General features: G+C 37.6%; 2 protein-coding genes across 3 annotated transcripts in view; one reads left to right on the top strand and one right to left on the bottom strand.

Moving 5' to 3' along the window:
• suco (SUN domain containing ossification factor) overlaps positions 1-17,851 on the bottom strand; it is a 42,648-nt gene extending 24,797 nt beyond the window's left edge. For both annotated transcript variants that reach the window (XM_079244991.1, XM_079244992.1), the window contains exons 1-2: positions 17,613-17,851; positions 806-920 (exon numbers count right to left, since the gene is read on the bottom strand). In XM_079244991.1, the coding sequence (XP_079101117.1) occupies positions 806-920; positions 17,613-17,665 (168 nt within the window). In that variant the 5' untranslated portion in view covers positions 17,666-17,851. The remainder of the gene's footprint in view (positions 1-805; positions 921-17,612) is intronic.
• Positions 17,852-18,926: 1,075 nt separating this feature from the next.
• Positions 18,927-22,876, top strand: tmed5 (transmembrane p24 trafficking protein 5). Its single transcript, XM_079245278.1, has 4 exons — positions 18,927-19,216; positions 19,909-20,006; positions 20,083-20,266; positions 20,847-22,876. The coding sequence occupies exons 1-4, from the start codon at positions 19,028-19,030 to the stop codon at positions 21,063-21,065; spliced, it is 690 nt and encodes a 229-aa protein (XP_079101404.1). The 5' UTR covers positions 18,927-19,027; the 3' UTR covers positions 21,066-22,876.
• Positions 22,877-23,357: the final 481 nt, after the last annotated feature.

Here is a 23,357-nt window from a genome sequence, read left to right as displayed (position 1 = left end):
GTAGATAAAGCAGGTATGAGCACAGCTTCAGACCTCCTTTCATAACAGCTAGCCTGAGATGCTTTACAGGTTGCAGAAGGTTGTGCACTTCCTTGCATTACAGTTGACCATCATATCCTTTAGATACAACAAGACAACTCCAATATTTCGAAGTGATGTATAAGACAAATGTTAATAAATCTGGCTATATAATGACATGACTGCATCAGAAATGTTTCCATGCCAACCAGACTTAAGAGAGAATATGTGACAGATTATACATAGCTGCTAGCTAATCTTTTGAACTAAATCAACGCTTGTCAATAGAAAAATTCAATTCAATTCAACTTCTTTTTTTTTTTTAAATCCTTTCTTGTGAAAAAGATTAATAAGTAGCTTTATATTATAGGTGATTTAATAGATTTATTGACATTTATTCTTAATAAATGTGACTCAGGCTAATCTGAGACATGATAGTTCAGGTCACTGAATGCATTTGGGATTTTAAAGAGACATCAGTAGATCTGCTGATGTCCTGTTGCTGCTGATCAGATAGTGAACGGTGTGACTGACTGGATTCATTTACATGGAGACACAGTAATGGAGATCTGATCACAAGAGGTCACTTAGGATTCATGTAAGGACAGATTGTAATGGCAGGTGTGTACACATGTACTTTGTGCTGTCCAGTTTTGATCAAATCACCCAGGATACATGTCCATACCACATTCTTACTGTGACTGTGACTAACCCTTATGTAATTACAATGTTTGTGTTAAAGAATGGTGCAAATAAAGGTGTAAAGCCATATGGCAAAACACTGTACCTTGTTTTGTGTGGAGTCCTGCTCATGCTCGTTGCTGTCAGGGTCTCTGTCCTGGGCAGACTGACCTGAGCCAGACAAGCTCTGCTCTGAACAATACACATGTTGACTGGGATACCTAAAAAAAAAACAAACAAACAAATTTTTGTTACCAACTAGAAAAAAATGGTATTTTCATCTCAAAAGAGACATTAACAGGAAAAAAAAAGGTGACTAAAAGCTGAAGGTAGAATCTTTGGTAGCTACCTCATGATTCGATTCGATTCAGGATGCAACGATTCTATTATTAAATGATTATTAGTATTTTCATACATCTTTTTTGCACATAGAGGTTTTTTTTTTCCTCACTCCCTGGCTACCTTTATGCTCCATTCAGTGCCAATATAAGTGACCAAACTAATTTATCTCCATTGTCTTTTCTTTATGTGGCACCATAACTAAATCCAACACATATCAAACATATTTTTCCTTTGTCTTTAATTGTTTCCCTGAAATCTTCAGAAAAAAATGTGTTAGCAATTGTTAGTAACAACAACCCCCTTTGATCACGGCTGGAACAGAGCTGCTGTCACATGTTTGTAGTATTATTAGATATTGTGGTTTTAAATCACTTTCATATAGAATAAGTCTCGTCTCAGCCTTGTCTCCTCTCATGTCCATAAAAAACAAAATGTTTCCAAATGCTAGTCTTCAAACCAGATAAGGAAATCTCACGATCTGTAACAGCCGCTGCAGTGCTAGCTGCTAGCTTCCTGCTATATCTGTTCTCTACAGTTTTCCACCCGGACAACTTTAAGGGGTCTATCCTCCTAAAATGTTTTCCGAACACACTTTACAGTTGTGTTTCTGTAATTTATTTATTATGAAAAAATCTTTTTCAAAGATTTACCAAACAAAATTTAACTGGCAGGTTTTATATCTAGATCAATTGATTAAACAGTGAATTGGTCCATCCCAATAAATAGCCATCTTCTACATAGTGTTGAAATGGTTATAAAAAGATTCGTTAAAACAGAACAAAATACTACGAGTGACATGCACCTTTAAGAAAGAAGTGTTTGTACTGCTTTACATCCTCTACATTCGACAGCACATCCCTCTAGGGGGAGGGCAGCTGAGGTGTATTGCGGCAATCCTTTAAGCTGCCTTTAAACAATGTGCTCAGAGCCAACTGCTTCGAATGCATAATTAACAATAACTCTGAGTATCTCATCCAAACAACTAACACACTATTCAAACCCAAATAATTGCTGTGTTTAAATGTAGATAAAGAATGAGTTGAGGCTTTGTCTTTGTGAGAAAAAGTTGTTAAATGTCATTATTAATCTATTTAAAAACAAGAAAAGCAGGCACATAGCAGACAGACAAGACAATGGACTGATAAAGCGCGAGATACAAACCCAGCAGGGCACCGGGGAAGTGCTTTCAGCTATCAGGCCTATCCACTGTGGAGCCAGCCCTCACTAGATGTTTGTGACACAGACACCCTCTCTATCTTAAAGATTAGGTTTAAAACTTTCTTTTTGAGTAAAGCTTTTGGTAACAGCTGGTTCAGGTGACCATGAGCTATCCCTTTAATTATGCTGCTATAACTCTAGGCTACTGGGGATGTCCCTCCATGGACTGAGCTCCTCTATGCACTCTTTACTTTTCATGTATGAGCCTGAAATTACTGCTGTTATTTTATGAGTACTCACCTCATCCCTACTGAAGATAAAACAGTCCTAGTTTCTTCCTGTTTGTGTCTCAGTCCTGTCATTTTGTCTCTTTCCTCACTGTTTTCCACTAAAGTGACCTAAAGTGTCTTATTGATTCAACTGTGCTTCTTTCCATTTTAGCTTGTTCTGTTTAATCTATTTTATTATTTTTACTTTATTTCAATTCCCCATATGCTTCTCTTGCAGCTTGCTGTAAAGCTTTAATATTTTAGATAAAGCACTTTCAGCTGTTTTCTACATGAAATGTGCAAATAAACTTGTTTTGCCTCGTCTAAATTGGCTTGATAAAAATAAACTGACCTGAATAAAACTGAATCATTTCAAGTCTAAAAGAGTCTTTGGTTAGTTACCTCGTCGGTGGAGTTGAAATAAGGTGGGGAACAGAGCAAGCGTTTGTTTTACACAAGGTTCCCCTGTCATGATGCCAACTAGCCCACATACTAGGTTTATATAACGACTTTCAGTTTATCAAATCAGGCCTAAGTTTCTTTGAATTTATACACCACAAAACTGCTATTATAAATGACTAACTTAAACCAAAAAGCTCCCAAAAACAGACCATCAAATATTCATTTTTAAACAAAACTTGCCATTGCAACACCAACAACCTTTAGGCAACTCAAAGAAATTAACAAACGACTGAAAGATTAAGATAACCACAGTTATAAAAAATAAGACCCTGCTTGGCTAGAAAAGTCACCACAAGTCTCGAAACTAATCCTCCTCCAGTAGGTTGGGTTTTTTTTTTGTGTGTGTGTGTGTGTGTGTGTGTGTGTGTGTGTGTGTGTGTGGGTGGGGGGAGGGTGGGGGGGGGTTGCCACATGTGGACACTGACACCCTGTCAGCCTGGTTGTCAGGGGGAAGCTGAATACTGAGTACACATACCCACAAATACTGAGACATGACCATCTGTGCAAGTCAGTGTCCCGTCACTCAGAGACCGTTTCTACTTATTCTGTCTTATTTAAGGTGATTGATCAGACAACAGATGGTAAAATCCTCAAGTTTATTACATTTTAAACAGGTGGCCATTTAAGATAGTTTGGTGTTAATCATAATTTCGGGGCACCTCACTCTGACAAGCCATTTAACCAACTATTTACAAATATTTATATCATACTTGTCATCTAGCAAAATTAGGGACAGTAAAGCTATCAGTGTTCGTCCTGTTTTCTAATAGATTGATCTTTTTCTGAATGTTGGAATGGCTGCAATATGTCCATTTAAAAAGAAACACACAGTGAAAACAGTTAAAGCCATAATGAAAGATTTACTACTATAATTGCATAAAAACTTCAAATGAAAAAGAAAAAGATACACAAAAACCTATACTGAATAGCTTTTACTTTTGTGAATATTTAATGCGTATCTGGTAGAATTTGAGGCTTTATCTATGTGGGACAGTTTAATAACACTTCAGTGCACCAAATGTAATATGTCGTTCATCTTAAAATATCAATACCACTGTTTTTTCTACTTGTGATGGATTGTCCACCTGTCCAGGATGTGCGCTGCCTCTTACCCAATAATTGCTGGGATAGGCTCCTGCTTACCCGCAACCCTCAATCGGACTAAACGTGTCAAAAATAACTGACTGCTTTTTCTCTGCATATAATGACGTTGTGATTTTTTTTGTAATGCAAGACATCACATTAGTTTGAAGCAAGACAAAGAAAACATAACTTGGAAGAAATCTGAAGAAAAACACTAAAAACAGCAAAACAAGAGGTCTGATTAATACAACATCTACAAATCCTCCACCCCATGTGGTAGGCTTGGAAGCACAACGGTTGTTGCATGTTCCAGTGTTTAATAACACTAAAATGACACGTCTTGTTTTTCATGCTGCAGCTTCTTTTTTTTTTTTTTTTTTTTTTTAAATGAAATTCTGCTTATACTACATATATGATTATATTACAGTGGTGACATCAAATTAATATTAACGTGTAGGTACATAAATGAGTTCTTGGTGATAAACTAACATCTCGACTGCAGTTCAGTGTCAATGCAGGCTTTTTGTATGATTTTAACATCAATGGCTACGGTTAAATCAGTTTTTTTTAAAATTCGAAATTAAATAAATTCAAATTACAGTATTCCTCTGGTTTCCATGGAAATGGTCATTCTGAATACAGGTTTACATGGAAAAAAACGTTTATTCCCATTTACTTCATCCCACTTAACATTGTTGGATTGGGAAGGGTTGTAAATGAACAGAGGACGGATGTGACATACTCACATCTACCAAAAAATAAACAAACTGCACTTCCTGCTTCTCGTCTATTTGGATATAACATGGAAGGTTTCTCATAATGAGAAACATTTCTGCTTTGATTCTGATTATAATTCTGAAGTACCAGCTAGACACGCGCTTACTACTTCACTTTTTTCAGCAGTTGAGAAGAAGAAGGAAGATAAAGTATCAGAGACGGGAGGCAGAAAAACGCTCAGAATATGTGCATCATCGGGATGTGACAAGGTAAAAAGCATTCGCACAATGACTGGAATTTACTTAGAGCGTAATAAACGTTTACATGAAAGAAGAATTAATTAGTTCGGATTTAAAATGGGAATAAACTCACCACTTCGGAATTAAGATTAATTTTGAATTGTCTTTTTCATTCAGTATTGGGTGTTTACATGGTCATTTTAGATCAGTTTAAAGCGGATTTAATTTTTAATTAAAACTGTCATGTAAACATGGACAATGTACATCTCCAATTAAAAGTTCTTGAAGCCAGTGAAGGAAACCTGAAAGCCATATACTCACCTACCGTACATACCTGTCAGTACAATGTGAGCCACAAGCTAATGTAAACTCCATGCTAAACTTGGATCAATAGCTCTAAACTAAGCAATCCTGCATTTCAGATGTTTACCATGACTGTCTTCAGTCACAGAAATCTAAACACACATGGAGTATAGAGAACATCTTGTTTTCTTATGTCACAGATACAAAGAAACAAATGTCCATTTATGATTTCAGTAATACATGGAGACCAGCGAGCCAAAAGATTATTAAAGCAGTAAAAATCAAAAGCAAATCATGTAAAAATATTTTTTAGTGACACTTCTATGCAATATGAATGCCAATTCCACACTAAAAATTGTGAATAAATTATGAGATCAATTTCTAAATCTGTTTTAAGACTTTATAAGGGGCACTAACTAACAAAAAAAAAAAATGAATCTCACCATCCAAACAAAAAGTACAAGCTCATACTTGCTACAGTTTATTGTTAGGCGGGAATCTGCAACTGTAACCTGTCCAAAGCTTTATTAATCAGCTATTCAAGTATCATTTGCCAACATGAGCCGTTTACCTTTAGGGTATAACAAAAAGACAGTAACAGAGTGCAGTTTAACAGCCAGAGACCCCCCCCAAAAGATCCAATGTGCCGGTATTATTTATAATAGTAAGTGATATGCTAACTTATGCACAGACACATATGGTTACTATTTTAATAGTAATTTTATTGTGCAAACTGGAGTTCACCTCCAATGAACTGCTGTTGCAAATGGACAATAGTCTAAATTCTCCTAAATGACTTAATTAATGATCCTTAAAGCAACACTGAACAGCCTTCACCTTGTTGGGTTGCGAACAATTATGTAAATAAATATGATGGATTAGATCAGATACCTGAAAACAAGTTTACACACCATAAAGTAAACCATCCATGTGAGCATCCGTGTTGCCAGATGCAAATCTAAGACTTCTATAAAGGGATTCATTAAAGTGCTGTTTAACTGGAACTTCCAAACTCACACGGCAATAAACTGAAATCATTTATATGTAAATACGAAGGGGAACCATTTAGACCTTAAAAGTTGTCACTGGTTCACTACGGTTACATGATGTTTTTTAATCTGGAATCAATAACTCAGAATTAAATAATTCGGATTTAACATATGCTCCTACGAGTTTACATGAAAATAATAATTCTGAATAAAGTTTTACATGAAATACGTCCTGCGGGTTGGGAAGGGTTCTGATTGGACAGAGAATGCACGATATGCATGACGTATAACGGGAATAAATAATGTTGGCTCCCTGTTTCTCGTCTTTTCGGTTGTAACTTGTAAAAACTACATAAAAGTACCAGTTTCAACACTATGTTGATTATAAATTTCAAGTACCAGCTCAACACGAGCATACTAATTCACTTTTTGGAGCAACTGAGAAGGAGAAGATAGACAGACCACCGAACACGGGAGGCAAAACAACGCACATCATCGGGACAGGACAAGGTAACGAGCATGCTCAGAGTTAACTTAGAGCGGAATTAAGGTTTACATGACAGAGGGATTAAATAGATCGGAATTAAAATGCGAATTAACCAGCCACTTACATCTGAATTAAATTTAATTCCTAATGGAGATTTGCATTAGGAAAAAAAGTGTTTCATGATCATTTTTCATCAGTTTAAAGCGGAATTAACTTTTATTTGGAATTAAAACTCCCATGTAAACATAGCAAATGACATACATGAAAACCAAAGTCAAACAGTAGGATGTTCTACTTGGGGCCCCTCAGTTTTGCCTCCTTGAATAAATGTAAAGACCTGAGTGTTGACATTCCTTTCCAGGGTGAAAAAAAGAGGAAAGATGGTGAAGGGGGAAAAAAAGGAACCAGTCTGAGGGTATCTGATGGAGGAAACCTGCTATGGGGGTGTACTGAGGGGGGGTGTACTGTGACCTACTTTTTATTTTATGCAGTTTTGCAACACGGAGCATTTGACACACAAATGAGATATTAATACATTTATACAGATGACTTAAGTGAAAAATGCTTTACATTATTATAAGTGCTATAAGCAGTGTGTCAGTGGAGGAGGATCCTCGATGAAGAGTAATGACTCAGCAATCTGCAAATATATTCTTCCTCATTCTGTCTCTGTTCTCATTTCCTGTCACTTCAGAAGTACCTGGACATTTTTGTACTGCTCCCTGAAGGCTACAAAAGCTTTGGTTGTTTTCAAAAATACCTTGCAATTACTATCATTCCAACAAATGTGCACAGAGACGCTAGCTAAATGTCCAAATCCGTTGTCTGTCCTGGTTCCGAGCAGCCAAATCCCCTCTTGGCTTTGTCGCTTTTCAGAAACGGTGGGACATTGTACAACCCCCCCGAATCAACTCTACTCTAATAACTGACTGGGTTGACACAGAGGAAACAAAATTGCAAAGACAACAAGGAGAGGATTAATCTGCCCACAGCAGTCGAATATTATCACCAGCTGCACAGCATGCAAAGTGTGCTTTCATGTCCTCTTAGGCAGGATGTTTTTCTGGTGACTGCAAGTTTTTTTTTTTTTAAAGGCATCCAGAGTTACAGTCCGTGACCTTGCAAGCATCGTTCTCAGCAGCTTTGGGTCCTGCTCTTTTTCTCACTCAAACTTTCGCCGATGGGACTGTTACACAAGCGTCCACAAGAATCAGGAGTTTGCCTCGTCATTCTGCTCACTCATACAAACTTGTCTTTTTCAGAGCATTACACTGCAACTCATGCTGTAAATAGCCTGACCCCCAGCAGATTAGCTGCTGTCTTTCCATCTCCTGACCTGAATCAAAGGCCAGCTTGTTGATCTCATTCACTAGCTCTCTGTAGCTCTCTCAGACACACACTCACACACAACATTTATCTAATAGTGGAAGGGATGTAAACTATGCTCTTTATTGTTTTAAATAAAAACAAAAGTCAATTGTTGTCATTAAATTTGGTGCTCAAAAAACAGACTAGTTACATAAGGTGAAGTCAAATTATTACAATTGTCTTATGGGCGTCCTGAGGGAACATAGTCTTGTGATGTTTTTTTACTGATTATTTTAACGTGACGTGAGGTGAAGTGCTTGGGATCAGAGCTGACCATGTAACAAAGAGAGATGGATAACAGTCAAATGATGCATCGAGTTGGTTCAGGTTTCCTATAATCTGTCAGGTTAAATGGAGAAAAAAAAAGTATGCTTTCCAAAAAAAAAAAAAAAAAACCTAGAGAAAAATACAGCTATTTTTCCTTAAAGGGATTTTTTTCCTGTGAGAATAAATCTTTCAAGCAGCAATAAAAATCTATATTTGAGTTTTGCATCCATGCGGTGGGGATGAGAGAAAAAAAATACAAAGGAATAAAAAATAAAAAAAAGAGGGAAAAAAAAAAAAAGGAAAAGAGCTGAGGAGACGATCCAGGATCCACGTGGGATAGTGAGGATTGTGGGGCAGGGAGATGTGCCAGGGCTCGCCAGACAAAGTAGGCCAATGAATCTGCCCGGCAGACAAAAACATGTCGTCACTGTGTGGAGGAAAAGAAGGGATAGGGCCTAAAAAGCCCTTCCCTAAGAGGACTGACTGCATGCGTGTGCAAGTCTGACTGTGCGTTCTACTTTTCCTTCCTTGTAGAGCAGCAGTTTGTTCTAAAGCCTGCTGATCCTCCATAATCCTCTCCACTGGTGCATCCTCATAGCAGCGAGGACACCGTGGCTGAACTGGCAAATAGCTCTCTTACCCACACAGCTGCAGGTCTGAAAGTGACCCTATTGCAGCCACACCACTGCTATAAACTGGAGAAGACCCTGGATCCGCTCCTCTTCACTGCGATGAAGCATATAAATTATTTAAACCTATAAACCCCTCAGATTTGTGGACAAATAAATTCACAACAGATAAATCCAGTTCTGATAAATCAGTTTCTGTTGGTGTAAACCTTTGGTTCAGTCAGAATTTCATCCTCTTTCAATCATCTTTTATTGATAAATTAGGCTCTCTTTAAATCTTTATGTCAGTGGCTTGATGAAAAAGTCTTTTATTCATCTTCCACTATTTTGTTTGTTTTCTGAGAATTATTGTGATTTTCTATTCTTTAGGTAATTTATTCATCATCATTATTATTATTATTATCATAATTATTACTAACATTTGCATTCCAACTAAAAAAAATCAGCATCTAATCTTGTAAAACTATTGGCCACCACGTCACCTTTCTGATCATTAAAAGAAAATAAATTATTGTCTATCTTTGCTTTGGCATAAAAGACAGGCAGCTAAGTGCCACGCTGGAAGCAGATAAACATTACAACTCAAGGCACTAACGCGAGGCAAATGGACCTCAAGTGAAGAACTCATTTCCGTAAGTGCTTCAGTGTTGTGGTCCTGACTCGCTGCACTGAATGGAGTACAGGAATAGAGATATATTTTCTCCCCCCTTGCATGAAATATGACCTGTTCCTGGTACAAAGACACAAGCCTGCACAGCATTCTGGAAAAGAAGAGGTAATGAAAGTGGCCGAAGAGTCAGCTTTTTGCTAGTCTTCCTAGCAGACAATGACGAGCTAAAAACAATGACACACCCCAAGAGGCATGAAAATATGATTGATCTTTCATTTAAAATGTCCACCGGTATCTTTAAAACACTGAGGACACTTTTGAGTCATTGGTTTTCTATTAGAAAAATGCAGTAGAAAACATGTATTTGCTTTGTTTACTTCAAAACAAGAAAATGAAAATGTAACTACACCACGTCGTCGACATTCAGCACAAATGGACACAATCAATTCTCCAGTGACAGACTCTGTAAATCATGCTGACCGCTACTAAATCTTTCCATACAGAGAAGTACACACAGACAGCTGTAAGACTTGCAATGACAAATCTAGTAGTTCCTGACTAAATGCAACCACATCTACAATTCTACACAATTATAATTTAATCAAACTTCTTGGGTAAATTCAGTTTTTTAAAATGTAAACTTTATATTCCTGGAAGCTGTTTGAAAAGCTTGTTTGGTTTTCTGATCACCAAATATCCTTCATTGACCACACCAGCACAGTGACGCACAGAAATCCTGCAAAATGTAAACAGCAGCTTTTCTGGAGGAGTGAACACACACACACCTCTATTTGGCAGCTGTCCTGGAACATCAAGTGGGTCATGTCACCAGGTGGAAGGAGGACTGCGGCTCTGGTTAACAGCCCACTGACTAAAAGCACATTTTCTTCCACAACCAAAAGTCGATGAGGACTTTTACTAACAATTGTTTCATTGACAAGTGGAAATCCAAACATAACAAGTTGATCAGCAGAGAGGGTTGGACCGCACAAACGATGCACCTTTTCCCCCCTTCTTGTGTCTTCATGAAGATAATCAATGATGTGTTTAAATCAAACTTATTTTGTTGATAAAACTACAAGAAATATTCAAATTCAATGCATTAAACATCACAACATCTAATTAAATTAAACTTCCCATAATTAATTACCTTTAAATTTTATTCTGTTTTAAAACATATGGATTGGGAGACCATTTTTTTATAGAAATTTGGCTCAAGTTAAGTTTATTTATTGTGCAATTGATATTTAGCCTATATTGCTCCACAAAAATAAATCCCTGATCTGCACAAAAGTTGAATTTAGTAAGTTTTTTTTAACCAAAGTTAATTTAACTACACAGTTATTCATGTTAGGTTTTTTTTTTTTGTCTTTCCATAAATCTGAATGTCTTACATTTCCCATTGCCACTTTTGGGGAAGAGAAACAGTTTGTATCAATAAGGCTTCACTGCTCTGATGTAAAGCCAGAGGAAAAACTCACAATCACAGCTGGGTGCTGTGAAACACTCACTGCACTGGTCCCAGTCAGACTGGGATCAAAACAGGCTTGGGAATGTGACATCAGGAACATTTGTCCGGGACAATGGGACAGAGGGACGCAGTCATGTGGTATAATTCTTTCTGATAGGAAAAGCCCGTTTGCCAGGCTGGGTTGGTTTAGGAAAGTGCGACTACAAAAAAAAAGAAAAAAAAAAAAAGATATATACATGTTTTTTCCATCAGTATGAAAGAAGACGGCAGTAGAAAAATTCATCACTAATTCACTTCAGGACACGCTGTACCAAAGCGCTGTGATGTGGTTAAAGATTTACATCAGCCATACATACTTCATTACAGCAACATAACAAGCAAAATGTTGATAAATATATCAAAACTGCAACAATGAACAATATCATACAGCAGCATGATCTAATATAGCTCATCTGAAACAACGCCATTAAAAGATGATTTCCGTCATCTCCGTGCTGAAGCCTGTAATTTAAGCAGTTTGGTTTTACTTTACAGCCTATGAAAGGGGGGGTAGATTTGATGGAGTAGGAATGTCTTTATGTCGCTCCGGCGGAACATGGCCTGAGTACATAATGTTCCTGTATCACTCTGTGTCATCAATGGGGCCTCCTTCTGGTAACTGTCGTCTTCAACAAAGTGAGTAGGCTCAGGTAGAGTTAGAAGGCTTTACCACACCAGCAAATACAGAGGAGAAAGAGGGAGAGAGGGGAAAAGACAAACACTGCCCCCACATACGCTGGAAATCCAAGCATGAGAGCGCTGGTTGGTAACTGGGAAAAACATTTTAAAAAGTAAAATGTGTATGGGGTGAAGTGGAGGGCCCAGGAGTATATTCAGAGAGGAAATATAAAGTGCTGCCTTTTCTCTACAGGAAGGCAGAAAAATAGGAGTAAAGGTAACCCAAAGGCTGAAGTATTCGATGAATACAAGGAAAAGAAATGTACTCAGATGCATTAAAACACCACAAGAGTTGATCCACAATTAAAAAGCTGGTAAACCATGTTTATTGTTAACCTATAAGAAAATACAGGTGAGAAAAATTTAATAGAAAAATCAAATATCAGGATTTTTTGCTTCACAATTTTAAAATTGATTTTCTTTTGGTAATTTTTTTTTCAATTAAAAAGAAAATCCATTAAAAACGTTTTGTCATTTTGATTGTTTTTATTGATCTTTTTACTTGTCTTCTTGGGCATTATAGCAGCAGAGTGACAGTCTGGCTACTGTGTTGTTTTTTCATCATTGTACCTGGAAAAAATGAAGAGCAAAAAAAAAAAAGTTTTGTACATTTCTTTTTTTTAATGTTTTTAATCTACAAAAATCAGCTATACTGAACACCTGTGAGAATCGCAATTTAAATGGAATCGGCACCCAAAAAAATCGGAATCGAATCTGGACAAAAGCATATCGTCACAGCCCTATAAGAAAATATGCGGACCGTGTATCCACAAAAAGCTGGAGGAAAAAACAGACGAAAATGAATGATATTTTTTTTTCCTTCCTTGCTCTGCTTCAAATCCTTTTTCATTTCAGAAAACGTGGCCTTTCATTTTCTGACGCACCTCATGTTCCCACTTTTAAAACCTGTCTCCACCCTAATAATACCAGTATGATAGTATTTTCCTTTCACACTACTGACAGAGCCTCAGGCTATTGGCCTGCATTCAGCTCTCACCACATAACTACCTGTTCTCAGAAAAATACAAAACTCCTGCTGCTGAGAAGAGGAAAAAAAAAAAGACACCGACGGGATCTTCAGTGCAATTAATAGGAACAAATGAAGATTAAACTTGTGAAAAAGGTGATTGAGCAAGGTGGGATGCTTTTGAATTCCCCCTGCAGGGTGCAAGAAAGTTTAAATAAGATTACTGAGATTATTTTCTGATTGGAATAAGTGAAAAACAAGATGATCATCAAAGCAAAAGGAGATTCCCAATCCCTGTTGTATCTGCTTAAAGACTTAAGACATAACAGAGTTAGAGATCAGCTGTGTGTGTTTCCTGTGCGAGTTCTCATTCTTCATAGAAAATACTGTGATATAATATCTAATGTCTGCTATGAGAAGTGGAAAATCAGCACCAGTCTAACATGGAAGAAAGAGGTTGCAAACGCTTTTTCATGAAATTTTAATCCTGAACGGTTTTTTAAAACCAACACTGAATTTAACGCAAGTGTTGGCTTGTATTGTGCAGCTTGGACACAGGAAAACTGGCAGCCAAGAAAGCTCTTTGTGCTCACCAGCAGCCTCCATGGCCAGTGGGCAGGAACAATGCACCGTGTCCAGTCCAGCTCTGTCTCCTCACATAAAACTGAGCTGTCAACCCACAGCGGTAAACCCTCAGGCTGCTACAGCAGCAACGGAGGCATGGACTGAGCTAATGGGCTCCAGTCGCTCAGCAAACTCTTGATGACGTTGAAGGCTGCTATAAAACTTTAAAGAGATTTATAAAAATGTTAATAAAACCACTGCGAGTTGATTTGACAAAGAGTCAAATTTAAATGAATACTCAGACGGATGGAGAAATCCAGTTACCCTTTCAGTTTCTGTATTATTATGGCTGCCGATGAGAAGATATATCAGTTAATTAAAACAGTTAATCAAGTTAACTGATCAATTATCTGTTGATTAATAAAGCGGTGAGCTGATCTTTTGGGGTCTCGTCGGTTTTTGAAACTCGATTCTGACAATGCCAAGAAAAAGCCAGAGAAATCTTTGAGGTAAACATGGTCGAAGATGACAGGATCAGAGTCTGCTTTACACGTCTGAAAGGATGAGTCAGCAGTTTTCTTGACATGCAGGTCAAATGTCATATTTGCTTTAACAGATAAACCTTTTGTGACGTCATCATTTTGCTTAATCCTATTCCCGTCTTTATGAGTTAATCAATGGTTTGAATTTGTTTGCATAGATAAATCGCATTCATGTGAAAATCGACACATGTTGCAGGAAAAACTTGCTAATCAGATCATTCCATAGCAACGTCTCTCCATTATACTTTTCATGAGTTTGTGTCACAACAGGTTATTTCATCTCATTGAAGAGTATCTTTTCATGTAGAACAAACTAAACCTGTACACTCACATGCAATGAAAATATCAATTCAATTAATCAGAAAAGGAATTTCTGTGTGAAGTCAATTTACTGTTAAAATAAAGAAAAACTAAATACACTAAATATCAGCAATAAAAACAATAAATAATGTATTTCCTTTAGTCATCAATCAAGTTTTTCCAGTAGGACAATGCTAGTAAAAAAAAACAACAGCAACGAAGGTGTAAGTTAATACTATTAGAGTTAAGAGGAGAGGAAATGCTGGCACGTGCATGGACACACAGGCTGCAAATCAAAACAGCCTGGTGGTATAACAAGACCATGAAGTTACAAGCAGGCTGGATGCAATGAATAGCTTAGAGGCGGTGAGCTTAAGGAAAAAGCTTAAGACAGGCCCCACATAGCTTCCCATAGTAGGTTTCACACTCCTGCTACTGGTGTTCCCTATAGCTGAAACATCTAATACACACATAAAGCCTCATCTGTGTGTCGTTTACTCTCCGCACTCTGTGCAAGGCCAAGGGTGTCTGCTGGTGGGAAATATACGCGCCGCTATAAGACAACAGCCTCCCTGTCTATAGGTGCATGGGGGCTGTTAGGTGGGTGGAAGACCATATAGTTCAGCTTATACCATGTAGCTGATCTTTGAGGGGAAACAGGTTGGACAAGCAAAGTGGTATTCTCATTACTGGACTGTGTCAAAGCAGGTGTAAACAACAGACCACTTTAAACAATATGCACCGCATCGACACAATTACATGAGCCAAATCCAACAAAACAACATCAGATTAACCAGTATATTAAAATCAAACTTTTTTTTTAAACCTTTGAGAGCCTTTGTGTCTTTGCTTGTTATAGTCTATATGAATACAATAGAAAAACCCCCCAACATATCAGGTGGCTGCAGTTATCTCTGCAGCATTAATCATGTTACATAACAACAATAATCTTCAAATGGCTGTGTAACTAATAGGTCTACAACACAGGGACAGAGCAGCACAATGAAGGCATCCTTGCTTCATACTCAGTGAAAATGCAACAAAAGTTTTTTTTCTTTGTGGCTCCAGGGTAGGTTTCACACAACATTTCATGTCACTTGTTTTGTGACAAAAATATAAGCAAATTTATGAGCTGCTATAAGTGCATCAAACAGCCCTCTGTCAATGTCTTGGCAGTAAAGTTAACATCTAAATGGGGGAAAAACGCTACGTCTGTGGTAGAAAGCCATCATTACCGAGGGAAATGTGCACCCTCACGCAAATGGTCTCTACAACGCATGCACTCAGTTTCTCCAGCAATGCTGATGTTAACAGGCTGAGCTGGCATATCCTCTTTTCTGGCAACGTGAGTGACAAGGAAGCATTCCCCACACATAACACAATGTGCCTCTCAAAATACTGCTACATAAAAAACCACAACCATGATAATACAGCACCCTTAGAAGTATAAAAGAAAATACATTGCATAGGAAATAAGCATTTGAATAATAAATATTAATATTAAACCTTTTCACTTCAAGCTGCACAAGGTTATTACAAAAAATTAGGTGAATCTTGGGAGGCACCCCCTTCCTTTTTCTTAAATAATTTACCACCAGCCAGCCTTCTAACACACGGCCTCTGTTCAATGCCCAAAATCACTGCTGCCTTGGAAACCCTCGGATTACTGCAAGGACTGCATTCCCCACGTCTCTGTTCCTTCTAGGACATGCGAGTGCTGGCATGGAAGAGCGAGAAGCCAACAGCACCCCGCTAAAAACGGTATGCATTAGTAATAAGGCTTGTGCATGAAGGAGCATGGGCTTTGATGTTTGCAGTGGAAAAGGTGCACTGATGTTTTACGCAAGCAAACCCTTGACCTAAAAATCTTAATCCAATTTGACTGTTGCTAGGAGTTGAAGCAGGTCTCACTCACTCGTGGATTTAATTTATCATTTAATATTTCCATAGACCTTTATCGAATTTAAATGAACACAACTAATACCAAAGCTTATTGCAGCCATTGTTGCAGTTTCACCTGCTTTTATAACGTAGGGAACCCAGTATTGCTTTCGTGCCCCAAAACCTTTTTAGTCTGACAAAAGAACTAAACTGAATCTCTTTAGCAAGTCATGATTAGTGCACTGAAAACAATTTTACTTATTAATGACAGCACTATGGAACACTAATCTCTAGTTTGATCAATAAGAAAATTAACATGAAAAAAAATTCCCAATGCAGGAAACTGAAAATAAAATAGTGCGTAATGACAATTACGATTATCTAATGGAGGGAACGGTTTAGAAAAATTAAAGTGTTAGTTTGTACAATTAAAAAACTACCAAATATCTTTGTTATTTTCCGGTCAATCATAGAAAGCTAACCCTGTACATGGTCAAAGACGGTGAATGTAAGTGTTATCACAAAAAATATCCAAGACAGCAGAAAAAAAAGGAAAACTGGAGTGGATCAATAGCTGGTCCTGAGTAGCCAATCTGGATAAAGTTGGCATGCTAGCTGGACTGCTAATCCAATTCCACAAACTCCTGTGTATTGTTACCTGCTGCGTGCCTCTGAGATTAAATAAATTCATGAGTTTAAAGTGGTCTACACATGTTTTGATTTTTTTTAAAAAATGGTTTTAAGAATGCACCTTTTTATTATAAACAAAATGCTATTACAGATCTCTGTAAAACTTGTTTGTATAATGATGGGTCTTTTTTTTGCCTCTTAGTTCATTTAAATTTTATGTACACTTGTTTATCCATGTAGACACTGTTTAAATTTTACCAACACTTGTTGTTTTGGTAATTCATTAACTGGGTAAGCAATTCAAATGTTGTTTGCATATAGTCAAAGAGAAATGCTTGTTTGAGACAGATTTAACACTGAAAAAAATAGCCTATTAAGGAATAGTAATCTCTTGAAGCATTGTGTTGAAGGAAAGCAAAATTAACAATCCAGCATGGTAAATCTTTGGTGAAAAGAAGACAGTTTTATCATTTCCAGAGGTTTTTTTTTTTCTTCTTCATAAATATTACCAGTGCCATCCAGCAGACAAGAAACATAAGCCATCAGTGTCTAACTTTGATAAGCTAGCTGTTCAACAGCTGGGTTCATCACCTATTGGCCCATTAATAACTATTTAAACAGCAAAATTTAACAGTCAGCTCTGACAATAATCAATAAAATGGTCTCAAATCTCTTATTCTGTCTTACACAGACGTGCAACCTACACGCTCCAACAAGCATATGATGTTAGCTTTGTAGCAGGAGTGATTCTTGTCATTGAATATTTCGTTATTAGCGAATATTGGTCCGAAAAACGACAACAAGCGAAACAACATTTTGGGTTAAAATGATGTGGAAATACGGTCAATCTGTAATAAGAAATGTTACCAGTCAGATATGTCGTTAATAATATAAATGAAAGTGTCAGGCCAAGCTTACCAGCACAGGAGAGCTACAATGAGGCACACCAACAAAACGCGCAGCCTCTTCATTATCTTCCCGCGGGGACCAACATCCTCGCTTTTGGTGTTTTTTTTTTCTAAGCTGTCGCAGCTGCACGATACACCGTACACAAGCTTTTTGTGGGCCGTGAGCCTATTTGAATATAGGTAAAGAAATTACTGTCGTCGGAGGATAGAAGCTCTTATTTCTTATTGTGCCTGACGGCTATCCGCCTCTTTTTCAGCTTCACTGGCCACTGCTGTTGACGGGTAGCCGTGCTCCTGATAAATTTAACCACCCCCTCATCATCTAACCAATCAAAACAGTCCTACGCAGTGCTCGTCCAATCAGAACAGACTTATTTGCCAGAAAACCCCGCCTCTCTCTACTGAGGATGAGTTGGTGGCTGAAGAGCAAGACGCGTCAGTAATTTAAACAAGCCAGTAAAGCACGCAATATCTCAAATTATTGTGTAATAATATGACGATTGTGTATTAATTACTTCTTTAGTTGTCTAGTTTATTTAGTCATGTAATTTAATTAGAAGTCTTGTGACAGTTTTGGGGGAATGTAAACACTGTGTACCCCTTTATTCCTCCACATCGCAAAAACACATCACCCTAAAGGGACTAAAGGGTGTTTGTTTTTTTTAACCTGTCGAGGTACTTTAACACCTTATTTCCTTACCCAAATTGGATGTTAGTTAAAGCCAAATGATCGCAAGTTATTCTTATTAATCCAACTTTAATCATGTTTCATATAAGAGACGATATTTGTTATAATATATCGGAAGGTTTTTACAGAGAAAAAAAATTATAAATCAGCAGGGCAGAAATATATATTTCAAAAGAATACGAAAATCGTGTTAACAAATTTGTAACCACGGCTTTATGCTTTTATTTTAGATGTTATAATATAAAAGACGGTTTGGCCCAGTAGGTATTGTTAATTGCACTTTTAATAATAAAGAGAGTTAAATTCACTTTATTTCGCAACTTTCCTTTACATTAAAGACGCCAGTTTCTTAGATTGCCTCCGCATGGCGCAAAAGAACTACATATCCCAGAGTGCAACACGACAAAGAGCGACCCTAAAGTTTGCCCGTCATCAATATTTTATTTTACAACATTTTATCAATTTTCTTGTTGATATCAGACTTTTAATGAATGGCTCAAATAAAAAGAAATGCTTTAATTGCTTTTGACTAAAGTAAAACATTTACAAATTGATATTTTGAGCAGGCCGGGTCCTCAGCTGTCCACTGCATACTTTACTACTGAGTAAGAACATTTTAACACAAGTCAACTTTGGGCGAGAAGTGCTTTTATTACGGGGCTTTCTTCCTGATTTTCTGGCCGTCTGTTGGGATTATATCTCGGGTTTTTCGGATTTTCTGGGGCGTACATTTGACCATGGATCCAGTCCGGATATTTTTCTGCCTACTATTGGCGTTTGTTTCGCTTGTCTTGGAGAGGTTTGTGGTTCTGGCTGCTTTTTCCCAGGGTACGGACAGCGACTTCACCTTCACCCTACCTGCCGGAAGAAAGGAGTGTTTCTTTCAAACCATGAAGAAGCATGCCTCACTGGAGATTGAATATCAGGTGATAAAGACTTTTTAAAAAGCTGGATAATTGTATAGTAAACTGCTTGCTACGAAACACTAACTTTCTTTGCTATCGGCGGTTTACAAAAACAGACAAAAGTGTCACAGCATCGAAATATGACACCTGACAAACCTGCTATGTAACAATTTATTATGATTTCCGTCCCTTATGCAGAACTTGTTTAGAGTTGCGTTCATTCAACCACACTCCACCCACCGTGTTATTCTGTTATATTTATTGTGTTAAATACAGCAGAGCCAGTGGGTTTACTGAGGCACACCTTGATTTTCTTATTGCTCTCAACCCGTTTTGCTCGTCTGTTTGCAAGTTTCTTTCTCTCTTGTTATATGATTGTTACTATGCAGGGCATCATAAACATCTTATAAATATTTTGTCTAACCTCATGCTTGTTCTGTATGTTGGAAAACGTGTCAGACCTTGAGAGCAAAAAATCTATCATTTCTCACAGCCTTCAAAAAGTAACTTTTCCCCCCTCCAGTGATAGTTGCTCTCCAATTCACAAAGCCTGCAAACCAAAAGGATCATATTAAACTGTACATATTAAACAGCTTTTGAAACTGCAAACTGGTATTAATAATTTAATACTGGCTGAAATTAGGTTTGATTTCACAACTACAAATAGCAACACATTTTCCACCTGTCTCATTTACCATCTCTACCATCCACAGGTATTAGATGGTGCTGGCCTCGATGTAGATTTCCTCATCTCCTCTCCTTCTGGCCAGTTGCTGTTTAACGACTACCACAAGTCAGACAGCGTCCACACGTAAGCGGCTGGTATGAAATGTGCAGTAATGGCTCGGTTGCATGTTGAAACTCTTACAGCTTGTTTTGTTATTCAGTGTAGAAACCGAGGAGGACGGGGACTACATGTTTTGCTTTGACAACACGTTCAGCACTGTGTCTGAGAAGCTCATCTTCTTCGAACTGATCCTGGATAACATGGATACAGATGAAGACGCTGACAACTGGAAGGAGTACGTCCATGGAATAGATATGCTGGACATGAAGCTAGAGGACATCATGGTAAGGATGCAGTCAGCTGCTGAAACTAAAATATTAGTTTTTGTGTGGAATCTGTATGACATTATTGAAGTTATTAAACAGCCCTGTGCTGTTTTTATTTATTCACATTTGACTTTTAGACTTTATCCTTGTGTTGTTTGCCAAGACTGATTTGTCACAGTGTCACTAATGCTAACAGGATGACCCAAATGATTGCATGCTTTTTGTGAGCAGTCCACCATAAGCCCAGCGGGTTACAAGAATAGACTGTATGATGAACTCTTGCCTAAAGGGTGGTGGCAGCCAATTGTTTCAGCTTGCAGCACAGTAGCCTGTGCCGCCCCTTTTTTCTATGAGCAGCTTTAATTTGTGTCAGAAGTCACAGCCGTTTTATGGTTAAAGGCAGGAAATATGTTCACCAGATGTAGAGGAAGTTGCTTTGTCATAAAGGAAGGAAAACACCTGATTGAGCTGCTTTGTTTACAAAATTTTAAAGTTTTGACTCTTTGTTTTGCTTTGCAAACATACACGCAATGTATTCATTCGCATCTGCAAACAGACCTCTTCTCGTGTGCTGACTCGCTTCTGTCTTCTCCTCCAGGACACCATCAACAACGTCAAGTCTCGGCTGGGCAAGAGCGTGCAGATCCAGACGTTGCTACGAGCGTTTGAGGCGCGCGACCGAAACATGCAGGAGAGTAACTTTGAAAGAGTGAACTTTTGGTCGGTGGTCAATCTGGTCGTGATGGTGGTGGTGTCAGGACTTCAGGTCTATCTGGTCCGCTCGCTGTTTGACGATAAAAGGAAAATTCGCACATAACGGCAACAGCAGTGGAAGGAAAGAGAACAAAAAACAACAAATACCTTAAGTTTTTTTTTTAAATTTGCTTTCTTTCTAGGATTCTTCTATTAGGTCGAAGATGTTACACACACACACACACAAACATGCATGCACGCAAACACAGACACTGCCAGGGAAAATTCACCTGTTCCTCTGGTTTTCAGTCCTCTGGAGTTTGGAAAACGGTGTGAATATAAGCTTTGGAACAAAGAGTGATCATCCCATTTATCTATGTTACAAAAAGAAAGAAATTCTATAAACTTGTATAATGTTTTATGCTCAGAACTACAGTAGTTGTTTCCAGAAAGTAATTTATTTTCCAAGAGAGACTTAAGTCATTAAATATGTGACAGATTTCTAACATTGTCCTTTTTCCTTCTTTTCGACAAGGTTTTCTAAGTGTTGATACTAAACCAATTGAAGAAATGGTGTGTTTTATGTACAATGTCTTTGTGCCAAACAGCATATGGTTGTGCAGCCATACCAGCAACATGTCTTCCTCACATATTAACTACTGTACTCTTAAAAATATACCTTTGTGTTATTAGCTGTCAGCCTATTGTCACTAAAAGCCTTTGACATTTGCTGCAAACACTTTCCCGTCAGTGTGAAACCTGAAAAGTTGGGTGTGTAGGCTGGGCCTTGCTGCTAATACTGCTCGTTGTCACCGAAGGAACTGTGAAATCGGACACTCTTTGGCCACAGTTTAAGGATATGTAGCCTGTGTGGCTGGCAGCTCCACTACCGTCCACTGTGAAGCCTCCCGGCTGTTGGTGGGTGTCTGCTTACAGCCCACCTACCGTATGAAGATGTTGAGCCTGCCCGTCTCTCTGGTGACACAAGTCTATTTCTATCTTACTGACACCTGGAAGGTCATTGCCACGATGGCACTGCATTGCTCAGAGAAATGTGCTTCAGCATCCATTGCCTCTGCATTCTTTCAGGTTGCATCTGTGCATTAAATCCACAACTTGCTACAAACTCCTCTGATTGCTGCTCCACCTCAGGTGGCACAGAACAACAGATTTCTTTGTCTTTGCATTTTTAAACACTGAAGTTTCAGAAACAGGTTATGGGCCCACCAAAAATGGAATAAACACTTAATCCTGATGTGTGTATAAAGGAGCACCTATCAAGATGTTTAAATTCATGTGTGTGGCTTGTATTCTGTTCAGATGCTGCTGCGAATTGTAGTTTTTTTTAATTATTTTTTTAAATTTTATTTTCCTCTGCTCCACCGTTGAAAGCCAGTAGCCCGTTTCTCTGGCTAGCAGCTCCATGTTGCCATCCTGTGACTTTGTGCTGTAAGATATAGATCATACAGTGTCATCAGTTTATAGAGTATTATGTTAGAAATGCATAAAACCAAAGCTAAGTTAATAGAAATTATCCATAAGTAATTGTGTGTGCATTTATCCCACTGATTTTGTTGAGTGCCTGCAGAAAGATGTCTGGTGATGGGAAACGGTCACCCACCTCAGTGTTCATTTCCTTTTCATCTTTACTGCTGCTGTTATGTCATATTCCAATGTGTTGAGTATATTGAGATTCTTAAAGGTTTATTTTTATGGATTTCTAGTAAAACCTTCTGATCAGTGCTTTCAAGTGCTCTTGAAATATCACAAATGCGATGTTTCCTAAAGTATTTCTGTTACTGAGCAAATGAGTGTTAAAGTTTCAGGGTTACAATCTTTTTCTGTCCTGCTATGATGGCAGAGTGGAGGAACAAGGAAACATGACTTGATATTTATTTGATTAATGTCCTGTAGTTGTATACATGTATAAATTAAACAGCCTTTTTTCTGTTTTGGGTTTTTGTTTTGTTTTGTTTTTTGTTCATTTTTCCTAAAGTCAAGTTTTATCTTGCTTTAAATACATGTATCAGTGCTTACAAACACCATAAACAATTCATATAAAATATATTTTTATATGGAATGTATTAAGATTGTTGTATTGCAATTATTGGGACTTAGGGTCTTTTTTTTCTTCTCTTTTGAAATTCAATACATTACCATTGAGAAAATTAAAAAAAAGAATGCAAAAAATAAACATGTACAAATATATTTGCTATATTACAAGACACAAGATATGTGTATGAGTATGCATACTCATACTTGTATATATGTAAACAAACAAAATAACTACATTTTATGCATAAATAGATGCTGTTATGTTATTTTTAATGGCATTTATTGTGGCTTCAGGTAAAGTTATTTTCACCTGCTTACCTCGTGCTGTCCTTTGTATATTTATACAGAAGTGTAGGTGTTT

The sequence above is a fragment of the Telmatherina bonti genome (genome assembly GCF_933228915.1).
Source record: "Telmatherina bonti genome assembly, chromosome: 8".
Lineage (NCBI taxonomy): Eukaryota > Metazoa > Chordata > Actinopteri > Atheriniformes > Telmatherinidae > Telmatherina > Telmatherina bonti.
This window is presented reverse-complemented; position numbering and strand designations above follow the sequence as displayed.

Excerpts from the sequence above, each read along its gene's own strand:
- tmed5 (XM_079245278.1), top strand. The coding sequence starts at position 19,028 with ATGGATCCAGTCCGGATATTTTTCTGCCTACTATTGGCGTTTGTTTCG. Across the intron at positions 20,007-20,082 it reads AAGTCAGACAGCGTCCACAC|TGTAGAAACCGAGGAGGACG; the intron begins GTAAGCGGCTGG and ends TTTGTTATTCAG. Across the intron at positions 20,267-20,846 it reads TGAAGCTAGAGGACATCATG|GACACCATCAACAACGTCAA; the intron begins GTAAGGATGCAG and ends CTTCTCCTCCAG.